Source organism: Polistes dominula, unplaced genomic scaffold, assembly GCF_049000335.1.
Source record: "Polistes dominula isolate Pdom_NZ unplaced genomic scaffold, Pdom_raw_medaka contig_27, whole genome shotgun sequence".
Lineage (NCBI taxonomy): Eukaryota > Metazoa > Arthropoda > Insecta > Hymenoptera > Vespidae > Polistes > Polistes dominula.
Genome location: NW_028300906.1, coordinates 3,488,349 through 3,501,035, shown reverse-complemented (window position 1 = coordinate 3,501,035; position 12,687 = coordinate 3,488,349). Strand labels below are relative to the sequence as shown.

The 12,687-nt window shown below is 30.1% G+C and overlaps 1 protein-coding gene across 2 annotated transcripts in view; it reads right to left on the bottom strand.

Annotated features, from left to right (window-relative positions):
- The window catches only part of Sdc (Syndecan), a 39,064-nt gene that overhangs the window by 2,727 nt on the left and 23,650 nt on the right, over positions 1 to 12,687 (bottom strand). For both annotated transcript variants that reach the window (XM_089179628.1, XM_015329454.2), the window contains 3 exons: positions 777 to 969; positions 549 to 649; positions 160 to 334 (listed from right to left, as the gene is read on the bottom strand). In XM_089179628.1, coding sequence (XP_089035754.1) covers positions 160 to 334; positions 549 to 649; positions 777 to 969 — 469 coding nt within the window. The remainder of the gene's footprint in view (positions 1 to 159; positions 335 to 548; positions 650 to 776; positions 970 to 12,687) is intronic.

Sequence of the window (12,687 nt, the reverse complement as noted above, 5' to 3'; positions counted from 1 at the left end):
TGAACACGTAAATGCGAATATACAATTGATATGATATTCGTTATTTCTTTCCTATTAATTCTACTATCATTGTTTGATGCAATGAATGCAATTTTTTGTATATTACATTGTTGCAATCAATTGTAATTAATAAAGAATGAACAAAATAGATTTGTATACCCGCTAAAACGCCAGGCTGTGCAAAGAATGAACTGGCACGGTCCTCGTGTTTTGGATTCATTATGTAAACGTCGTGACTATCGTCAGTGTTATCCACGTGTTCGTCTTCACCAGTTGATGGCTCGATTACATCGACTTCCTCGTTATCTGGTCGGTTTATTGTATCGACGTTGGTCTACATGAAAAAAAAAAAAATAAAATAAAAAATATAACAAGTAAAATAAAACAACAAAAAAATATGAGACTTATTCAAAATTCAGCTTTATACACATAAATATATTACGCATGCATGATCTTTGCATGTGTTCTCTTGTGAATAATTTATAATATACTTTACATATGAAATAAAATGAAAAGAATAAAAATATTGTAATATTCTTTTCTCGTACTTGAACTTTATTGTTGTTGTTATTTTCATCAATGTAGGGTTCCTTTGGTTCAATTGGTTTGTTTGGCACAGGTTCTATTCTGTTATTGTTCGAGTCGAATTCTAGAAGAAGAAAAAAATAATAAGATAAATAAAAAATAAATGAAATAAATATGAACAAGAAAAAAACAATATTGTTACTATCTGTTATTATAAATTATTTATTGATTTATATTTCTGTTTTTATTACCATGTTCGTCATCACCGTCTTCGTCGTCAGGACCAAGACCGCTACCAGATGCTTCAAGGTCGTCTCGTCCCTCGTTTCCACCTCGTCCAGAACCTTCCGAGGCCTCTTGATCGTCCAGGTAAAGATCGTCTGGGAAGGAATTGTAATTCGAAGAACCTCCCAACGACCTCTCCCCTTTTTCGTTTTGTTCCTTCTACAAGAACAAATTCAAAAGAAATAAATTATTATTATTATTATTATTATTATTATTATTATTATTATTATTATTATTATTATTATTATTATTATTACATAAATATGGATTATTTTTTATATATAAATTAATACGAAAACGTATGGGAATAAAAGGTGGTATGAACATTTTGCTTTGATGGATTTTGATTGGTTTGTGCATTGCGCTATATCAACCAATCAAAACTCCGTCGAATTCAATCTTCATTTCCTAGATGTGAAATTTTTTTTTCTTTTTTTTTAAATTAAATATTTTATAATGGGCATATATACGTATATACCTATGTATATGTATGTATATATATATATAGAATATATTTATACGCACACGATCAATAAGAATTCAACAAAAATATTTCCACAAAATAAAAAATATTTTTATAATATATTTTTTTTTTATAAATAATTTCCTATTTATAAATTATTTAATATTATTATAATATTATTTAATATAATATTTATTATTTATTATATTAATTAAATTAAAATTATTTAATATTAATATAATATTATTTAATAATATTTATTATATTAATTAAATTAAAATTATTAAATATTAATTAAATTTATAAATAGATATTTATAAATAATTTTTTATAAATTATTTCATAAGTAATTTTTTAACTTAGTATTAATTTATAATTATTTTATAATTATAAATTATAAATATAATAAATAATTATTTTATAATTTAGTATTAATTTAGTATTTAATTAATAATAACTTTTATTGACGTAACAACTCCTCTCTCTCTCTCTCTCTCTCTCTCTTATTTATCTTACAATTAGATAAATATTACTAGGTTTATAATTAAATAGATACTTTTTTTGGTAAATATATCGAGCTTTTTATATAAATAAATAATATTTTTTTAAGGTTATGTTTTCGATGTATTTCTCATAGGTAGGTCGAAAGAGACGATGATGGTAGTTATGTTGGCTGTGAGTTCAGTTCAGGTCAAGAGATGAGAATATAAAAAGGAAGAAATAAAAAAAGAAAAGGGAGAAGTGAAGAGATTAAAAGAAGATGGAGAAGAGTCACCGTGGGTGGTTTGCTTTCCTCGTCCTTCTTTTTTTTCTCCCTCTCACCATCCCCCTCTCTTACACACACATACACATACACATAATACACCTACGTATATATGCGATGCAACTCCCTCTCTAACACTTTCATTTCCAAAAATAGAAATGTTCTCCGTCACGCAAGAAGACGAAAGAACGAACGAACGAACGAACCACCATCAAAACACCATCTTCTTCTTCTTCTTCTTTTTTCTTCTTTTTTTTTTTTTTAACATTTCCAAATCAAAATTTAGAACTCAATTAAATCGTTGGAAACTTTTCTTTTAGCTTTCTTCTACATCGTTTTACGTGTCAACAAATTAATTATTAACGAAATACGATACTATTTTATCGAGTTATAGTCTTTTTTTTTGTGTTGCATCCTTCAAAAAAGAACTAGAAAAAAATAGAACTAGAGAAAAAAAAAGATACAACATTGATAATCTTTGTAGAAATATTTCTTTTTGATAAAAAAGAAAAAAAAGAAATAAACAAAGAAATATACAAATATTGAAATATACAAATTAAATAAATAAATAAAATAATAAAAACAAATATTTCTTATTGAAATTTGAATAGGAATATAAAAAAAATGGTTTTCGAAAACATATATATATATATATATATATTTGAACTAAAAGTAACTAAATACATAACATTCTTTCTTTTCTCTCAATGAATTTAACGGACCAATCACGTTTCGATTATCTACCCCGAGGGTTGTAACTTACAAAAAAACAAAAAATAAAAAAAAACAGAGAGAGAGAGAGAGAGAGAAACGAAAAAAAAAGAATTGTATTACCAACTCGATTCGCAGTAACAAAAAAAAAAAAAAAAAAAAAAAAGGAAAAACCAAACGAGAAAACATGAACGAGAATAAAAAGAAAAAACAAAAAAAAAACAAAAAAAAAACAAAAAAAAAAGAAACAAAAAAGGGGTAATTTTTTGCGTGGATCGAAGTGGAACGATCATGCGTGCACAGGATTGTTGGATTGGGGATGTGCATTGAGAAAGGGTCGATCGATAAAACAAAATTCGTTTCGCAATTCATCCTGCATTTAACCACCCTTTTCTTCTTTTTCCTGGCACCCAGAGTTCATCCCATTTTTATCATCAAACAATGAAATTTTTTTTTAATTCTATATTGTGTTATAAAAATTTATACATATATATATATATATATGCAACTCATCCTGCATTAAACCACCCTTTTCGTCTTTTCCCTGGCACCCAGAGTTCATCCCATTTTTATCATCAAACAATGAAATTTTTTTTTAATTCTATATTGTGTTATAAAAATTTATTCATATATATATATATGTACTTCCGATAATCCCTAGGGGTTGTTAGTTTCTTATTATCTTAATTTTTATCTTTCATAGAATTGTAGTAAACAAAGAAATAGAAAAAAAACAACGAAAAATTATTATTATTATTATTATAATAAAACTAACAAAGAATAGTATTGAAAAAAAATACTAGGGATAGAAAATAGTTCTCTAGTTTTCTTTTTTTGGTCATCTTTTCTTTTCTTAGAACAAAGAAAAAAAATAGAAAGAGAAAGAGAAAGAAAGATAGAAATGCGCGGGCGCATGATGTTATCGACCTTATCCTGAACACGCCTTCTCTCTTCCTAGTGCACCACCCAAGATCATACACATTTATATAATATCTATATCTATATCTATATATATATCTATATAAAGACTAGTATAAGGATTAGAAATGTTCCTATAATAATTAATTGATGATAATTAATCCTCTAGATACATATAATAATCCTCTAGAGGAATTTGATCTTTCACAAATTATAAATGAATTTTATTCAAATACATCAAGAGAAAAAAAAAAAAGGAACCACAGAAAAATTTCTATTTGTATATTTGTATTTGCGCATGTATGCGTATGTGGGTGTGTGAGAAAGAAAAGGATAGGGTTAGGGTTAGGGTTTATGAGAGGGGATTTTAAATTCATGCTGTCTTTCGTAACAAACAAATCTATTTTCTTGCGCACGACACTGAGGGATGTGTTTTCTTTTTTTTTTCTTTCTTTTCTTTCTGTCAATCAAATCTCGAAAAAGAAACAAGAAAATAAGGAAAGAAAGAAAGAATGAAGAAAATATATATTAAGAAAAATAGATTTTATACTTACAGAATATAATATTGTTAATTTGTGTCGTATAAGATTAAGATTGTGTGATGTTACGTTGAAGAAAAATGGCAAATTTCGAGGGTGGATGCGCTACGGTTTTAGGCCAGGTGGTGACTGCGTCACTCTAGTACGATCGCGAGCCAGCAGGCGGCACTGCGCGAATTTTCTCTCTTTCTCCCTCCCTCCCTCCCTCGCTTTCTCTCTCTCTCTCTCTCTCTCTCTCTCTCTCAATCTTTTACCCCTTCCATTATACTCTTAAAGTCTCTTTACAGGTATAACTCGGTTAATAATATAACATGAATTTAAGTTTAATCTAAATTACATTGAAAATAATAATAATGATAATATTAAAAAAAAAAAAAACAGAAAAAAAAACAAACAAACAATTGAAAAAGAATGAGGGTGGGTGAGAGAACCGGGGGAAAAGAAAAAGGATGGGGTGGGGGGTGAAATTGTAGACATTTTCCTTAGTAGACTTTTTCTCGATCGATAAAAACGTTTCTGAAAGTGATTAAAAAAAAAGTCCTTTCGTAAAAAGGACATTTACAGTAACGTAAATATACGTACGTACTTACGTAAGTACAAAATGAGTCCTTTTATAACGTCACTACTCTTTTCCAGCAATTAGACGTGAATTTGATTGGTCGTTTGAAAAAGGAACATGAAAGTGGTTCGTTGAGTACGCAAGAGGGTGAATACATGAAAACGTGGAAAAAAGAGTGTGAACGCATTCGTTCACAAAAGGAACAAAAAAAAAAAAGAAAGAAAGGAAGAAAGGAGTAAAGAAAGAAAGAAAGAAAGAAAGAAAGAAAGAAAGAAAGAAAGAAAGAAAGAAAGAAAGAAAGAAAGAAAGAAAGAAAGGAAGGAAGAAAAAGTTGAGGGAGAGAAAGAAAATCCACTCGTTTATTCTTTTCTTTACGCTCAACGATTCGTACACTTAACACCTTAAATACGATTTAGAAATGTTTGAGTATCTTTTCTCTTGGAAATAAAAAAAAAAAAAAAAATGGAAAATAAAAAAGAAGAATCTCCAAAGAGATGAAAAAGAATCAAAAAAAAAGAAAAGAAAATTTCTACTACTCGATCGGTAAATAATGTTTGATTAATAGGTAATAATCGTTATCTTCTTTATCAATGGATGATAACCGATTATTTTTAATATCTTTGATGAAAATTTCCCTAGGATTTCTCTACCCATCATCATCGTTATATCTCTGGTTATTAAAGAATATTACATAGTTTTTTTAATCTTTTTTTTTTTTTTTTCTATTTGAAATTCTTTTTCTACAAAAATGAAACTTTTCATATCCCGAATATAGAGAGAAAAGGATCAGGTGTTTTTTTTTTTATACTCTTTTTAGGAAGAGTTTGGGGAAAGACGATAAGGGTTGCGAAAGAAGCCTAACAACATAGATCAAGAGAAGTCCTCACGAATTACTGCGAATTACGAGTAGCCCTCGGTTAAAGGGATTATGGCATACTACTACTACTACTAATACTACTGGTGGTGAAATAGTTTGATATTTCAACCTCGATGACGAGTCTAGGATAGTTTGACTACACTATTTCTCTCTCTCTCTTTCTCTCTCTTGCTTTCTGTGGCTCTCAAGTTTCGTTGGGGGTTGGTGTACGAGGGGCCGTGAATCAATACAAGGGCCAACACACCACACCACACCAGCCCTGCCAGCCGGTCTACTGGAGTCTCCAGCAAGCAAAAGCAAGCAACTTCTCATCGTTCTTTCTTCTTCTATTCTTTCCACTTTTATACTTGTATCTTTCTCTCTCTCTTTCTCTCCACTAACATTGCCCACTTCTGTTCTCCTTCACCAAGATGATATCCCAACCGTTTGGTAGATTCTTCTTTCTTTTACTTCCTCTCTTTTCTAACCTCTCTCTCTCTCTCTTTCTTTCTCTTTCTCTCTCTTTATAGTAGAAGATCGATCAGTTTTCTTCCTTCCCTCAAACCACACTAAAGTTCTCAACGTTTTCAACGTAAAGGCAGAAGTCGAGGTTCTAAGGGCGTTCCATAACTTATACTTCGACTTCCGTTTTATGATATTACATCTTACTCCTTTTTCCTTGTCAACCATTTTGTTTTTATTGGGGACAAAAAATGTTTCAATGGTACACATTTTTATCTGTGGCACGTGTGTGTCGTCTGTGCTTTAGAGATAGATATACGTGTTCTCAAGTTTATAAAAGTAATAATAACTTTTTTTTTTCTAGTCTTATGACATCCATTCCCATTTTCTTCTATGAACAATCATTTTTTTTTTTTTAAATAAAACAAAAAAAGAATGTCTCATATTGATGATACAATACTTTTATAGTATGTGAATCACCCCATCTGTTTTTCTATTAGATAATCATCCATACTTAAATTAATTTTAAATTATAGAACAATTAATCCAATGAAAATATTGTAACGAGTTCTAACCTAAAAGTTTCCAAGTACGTAGTAGTATTACGATTTGAGAGGGTAAAAAAAACACACACACACACACACACACAAAGTAAATTAGACTCTAGGTGTGTCAAGAAAGTTTAATTGATTTTCAGAATGACCTAGGAACTTTTGGCTCAATCAACCACCCTGTGTACCAGAAGGGATTACTAGTAACAGTGTCCACATACTCGGTCAAATTGGTAATTGAAGGATCATCCCGTTGAGATTATAAACTATCTGTCGTTTGTCTATACTACTACTCTCTCGTTTGTATGATCGAAGTATATCGGATTTCCAGTGGTGGTACATTGATCGTGTTACATGTGCCTAGAAAATGGTAGATGTTCTTTCAATGGTACAAGTATAGTACACAGAGAGGAGCACGATGCACACAGAGAGTGTGATGCACAGAGATAGAGAGGAGAAAAAAAAAGAAAAAAAAAAGAAAAAAAAAAAACGAGAGAAAGAGAAAAACCAAAAGAAATCATGAAAAGAGGAGAACGTTGAGTGTTAACAAGGGTTGGCAAAAGAGAGAAGGGCTTGTACAACGCTTGGTGTGAAAGATATGAAGTGGTCAATTGGTTGAAGAGCCCGTTGCTTCTTTCATGCCACAACGGATACGTGAATCATTTGGTGTTAACAAAGGAAATAGTACATGGTAATTGAATTTGACGTTAAGAGGATGTATGTGGATATGTATGTGTGTGTGTGTGTGTATACTTTTGTTATTGTTGTTGCTATTTGTTACTTCATCCCTTATTTATCGTTTATAGGTATATAAATACTATTAGGAATGTTATACGAGATATGATGACACACGAAGAATTACGATGAAATTATCACACCCTAGTGAAATATTTCTCTCTCTCTCTGTCTGTCTGTCTGTCTGTCTGCCTGTGTGTGTGTAAAATAAATAGATATAATATTATATCTATTATATAATATATTATTATATATTTTTATTATATTTATATTACAATATTATTATTATTATATATTATATATTTAATTTATATAATATATACTATAATATATATTATACTATAATAATAATAATAATATAGTTTAATATTATTATGATACAATATATATATATATATATATATTATACTATAATAATAATAATAATATAGTTTAATATTATTATGATACAATATATATATATATATATATATAATAATATTATATATATTATATATTTATATATTAAATTATAATATTATATATTTATATATTATTATTATTATATATAATAATATATAATATTATAATATTAATAGGCAATAAAAAATATAAAAATAATAACGATGCATTATTTTTTTATATAGCTAATTAAAAATTGAATGAACAGAATATTTAATTGTAAATTTGGATCTTTGAATCGGGGTTTATATAATATATATATATATCCAATAAGCGTTTAATAAGAGAGAATGCATATGAATGGTCGATCCGTATAAAAAAAAATAAAAGAAAACAAAGAGAGTGAGACAGAGTAAATAAGGTTAAAAAAAACAAACCCCCTAGCATGATATAAAAAAAGAAATAATAATACAATGATAATTACAATGAAAATAAGGCAAGTTAAACGAGACTGAACATTTCACTTGAAATGATTTAAATCCAACTCCTATTCTTTTTTCGTTCGTTCGTTCAATGAACGTAATTAGATCCGACAATTAGAGACGACAGGTCGATTAATTTCAAGGACGCAACTCAGCCACCACGTTCATTGTCACGAGAAGTCGAAGGTGTTCGTAGTAGAACAACTGCTATAGAAGTCGAACAATCGAAGATGTTCAACCTGAAACTTTGGGAGATGAAAGGGGATGAAAGAGAACGAAGGAGGGAGGCGGGAAAGGGGAATTCTAATTTAACTTGACTTTGTTCGTCTAAATGGAACTCAATTCTCTCGATCGATTCTGCCGATGATATAATATCTACGATAAAATACACATCCAAACACACAAACACACACAGATGATACACTTATCTTTTGTAAATTAACTCTATCTAACTAGAATTTTGTATTTTTGTTTTCTTTCTTTTATCGTATCTACAATAACATTAGATTATCTAATAGAACTAACAATAATTATATAAATATGTATTATTTCTATCAATAAAGTGAAACTCAAGTATATTTTAATTGCATCTACAATTAGAAAAGAAATAGAAGAAACAAAAAACATGAAAATATGCAAAATTCTAACAATTGTAAGGTTATAACGCGTTAAACAATTTTTCTTTCGATAAGATTTATGTTATTAGTCGTAAAAGTCAGATATAATTAATTGTTCATTCGCAACCTTACTAATTTTAATTTCAAATTGAAAAATCTCACGAAAAGAAAGTATCGCAAAGTTACGTAAAACTTTGAATCGACTCTCGTGGTCAGTCAGGCTAGTTCGCCATATTGGATACTCCATTTTTAATGGTACGACGATCGTTTAATAAAAGAAAAGCGGGAAAGTAGAGAAAGAAGAATAAGAAGAAAATGAAACAAAACCGAGACTTTAGTCGATGACAATAAGGTGTTAATTAAGCGGGCAGAAAAGAAGCAACTTGCTTAATTCCGGAAGTTGAATCGTAAAAAGGTATGACAAAAGGGTAAAAAAAAAGGAGTCACTTGGGGTGGAAGAAGCAGGAGTAGGAGAAGGAGGAAAAGAAAGGGAAGGGGGTTGTACTCGTAGATCTTTTGTCAGTGCACGAACCGCACGGCTTTTCTTTCTTTTGCTCCATTTTCTCTCTCATCCTTCCTGTCCTCCAACATCTCCCCCCACCCCACCCCCACCCCACCCACAACCTCATCTCTTTCGTTTTAGTCTTTTCTTCCAACTTTGATTTCACACGTGTCTCGCTCGACTAAAATTCTACTCTTATATTTCCTCCTCCTTCCTCCCAACCAACCAACCACCACCCCCACCTCAATATTCCACCCACTCTTATCCAAGTCTCTCTACATTCCTTCACATCCAACGTGAGACTGAATACGAGCGCGAGTATAACGTTGAAAAAGTCGCTCAAAGTACACTCTCAAACGTTTAGTGAAATCGAATAAAGCGTACTAAAGCAAAAGAGAGAGAAAGAGAGAGAAGTGTTGAAGAGAAGTTGAAGTGAAGAAATGAGAAAGAGAGTTAATAGTAAAGGGTGGTTGAGTAATGTTTCATTCGAACATATGGAAAAGCGATTAAAGTTTTCTTTTTTTTCAAGTGAAAAACTTCTTTAGAATCGGAGTGATTTGAAAATCGTGAAACGGAAGAACGTGAAACCGCTGAAACGAAAATGCATCACTAAAAAGAGACAAACATTCTATTGGAATCTCTAGCACTTGAATACGCTATCTGGTGGTTAAATTCAAAATTAGAGTAGATAGGTCGAATTGCTATGACACGTGGGATCTCTAGCACTTGAATACGCTATCTGGTGGCTACATTCAAAATTAGAGTAGATAGGTCGAATTGCTATGTCACGTGGGATCTCTAGCACTTGAATAAGCTATTTGGTGGTTAAATTCAAAATTAGATTAGATAGGTCGAATTGCTACGCCAAGCCCCAGCCAGAGATCCCAATTTATAAAAATTCATTGCCACATTATTGGTTTCCAATGAATTTCGAAATTACTTAACCAATTTTAATGAAATTTTCTTTTATTTAGCACGATTTTTTCCAACTTAGCACATAACATATGCTATTTTGTTACATTATTGTATTTGTTAACATATTTTTATTTAGTGGTTATCTTGGTATTTAGTTTCTGTAAGCTTTCAATAGATGGCACTGTATTGCAATTCTATTATTTCGATATATTCATGTCTCGAAGTTTGGTTTTTTTTTGAAGATTTCACTTCTACCATGTGTGATCTGCTCACATCTGTTCTTTTTGCACAAAGTCGTATAGCAAAAAAAAAAAGAAAAAAGAGAATTGGAAGGAATAAAAAAAGAAAGAAAGAAAAAACTACCTTCGAATTGTTGATAAATTATATTTAACTATATCATTGATATTTCATGAAACTTTATTGATATCAACAAGTGATCATTGATTTTGAATTTATTTATTTTATTGAAAATTGATATAATATTTGGTTAACACTTAGAGTCGGTTTACATTTTTTCATTTCTTTCTTTTCGTTTGAGTTTTTTTTTCTTTTTTTTTTTAATATTTCTTTTACCGCGTATCAACATTAGTTTAAAGATCAAATTGGAATCTATCTAGAAAAGTTGTTTTCAAAGATGTTTCTCTTTTAGGTGTTAAGATGGTAGGTAAACGCGTTCGATTCATCTCGACACTTTTTATAAATACAAGAATAAAAAAAGAAATAAAAAGAAACTTCTCTTCGAAGGCACCTTTTTTTTTTAATCTCTTATTTACATTTATAATAAATATAAAAAAAAAAAACAAAAAACAAAATCATAAAAAATGAAAAGAAAAATATGATAAACCAGATTAAAAGTAATAAGATGAAGTTCCTTTTGAGAACGGTTCTTTGATCTTTTTATTTTTTAAATATATATATATATTTTTTTAGTAATAAGAAAAAATCTTTCTCTTTACCGAACGAGAGGGATATTGAAGTAAAATGTCTTTACGTTACTACTACTACTACTACTACTACTACTACTACTATTGAGAACCACCAGTAGTAGAGTTGCTCCCTTTTTCTTCCTCTTTATGTTGGCTTTCATTTCGCTCACGTAGAATGTGTTTCGTCTTTCGAGAAATGAGCTGCATTATTCAGAAGGCAACCGCTCGAAAAAAAGAAAAACAAACAAACAAACAAACAAACAAACAAAAAATGTCATGCCATTGAACGTACATCGTTACGCGTAAGAGAGAGAGAGAGAGAGAGAGAGAGAGAGAGAGAGAGAGAGAAAGAGAGGATAAGGATAAGGAAGAGGAAGAAAGGAGAAGTAAAACGATCGATGAAAATTTTTCTTCAAACCTTTTCAAAGTAAAAAGAAGGGTCACCCCATCAACCCAAATGACCAAAGGAAACGACTCAAAAAGACACACCTTTCAAGAATATATGTATATAAATATATATATAAATAAATAAATAAATAAACTTTTATCTCTATTCATTTGATTACACACAAGACTCCTTCAACAAAATGGGAGTTTCTCGATTTTTCCTTGAGATCAAATTCTAACCCCTCTCGTAACACCTCCTGCTGGGTTGGTAACCCTCCTCTTTCCTTTTTTTGTCTCTTCACCGATTTTATCAGCAAACTCTGCTGTTACTACCCTTATTCTTTCTTTCTTTTTTCCCCTATCCCAGACAATCCCACCGACAACGACGACAACCATCACACACTCAACACAACCAACCCCCTATATTTCATTCTTTCACAATACAATTTCAATTTTCTATTCATCCTACGTACGTACGAAAACATCACGAACGGTGATGGCTTTTGTTTCAATTTAATTGAAAATCGTTCGAAATATATATCACGACGAATATATTTTATATAAATATAAAAAAAAAAAGAAGAAAGAAAGAAAATATATATGTGTGTGTAACATATGAATGTAAAGAAAGGTGATTGAAGTTTTCATCGAAAGTACACAAGATGGCAGTACGAATCAATTTCTACGATTTAAAGATGGCGATTGTTCTTATTCAATTTTCCTATGGAGGTTAGAGGTAAGGAGTAACATCTCTTATGGGAGAAAATGTGAAAAAGTGTCCAGCCTTTTTCATAAATAATAGTTCAAAAACCTTCCAGAATGGTGCTGGTGAACATAGTAGAGGTTTTGTATGAATGTAGCAATTAACCTTAAAGAATTATTATGAGAAAACAACGTGTAGCTAGAGTGATTTTATTTCGTTAACTGTGAATAGTACGTTTATTGATTTTTTATCATTTAATTGTATGAAAAAGTATGTGAATAAGAAAACAGTTATGGGTAAAATTTCTGTTCCTTGTTTATTTCTCAATCCTACTCTAATAATATTTGGCGCTTCCTTTAAAATTGACACTTTACGAACTGTGGCGCCACCCGAATTGAATGCATTTC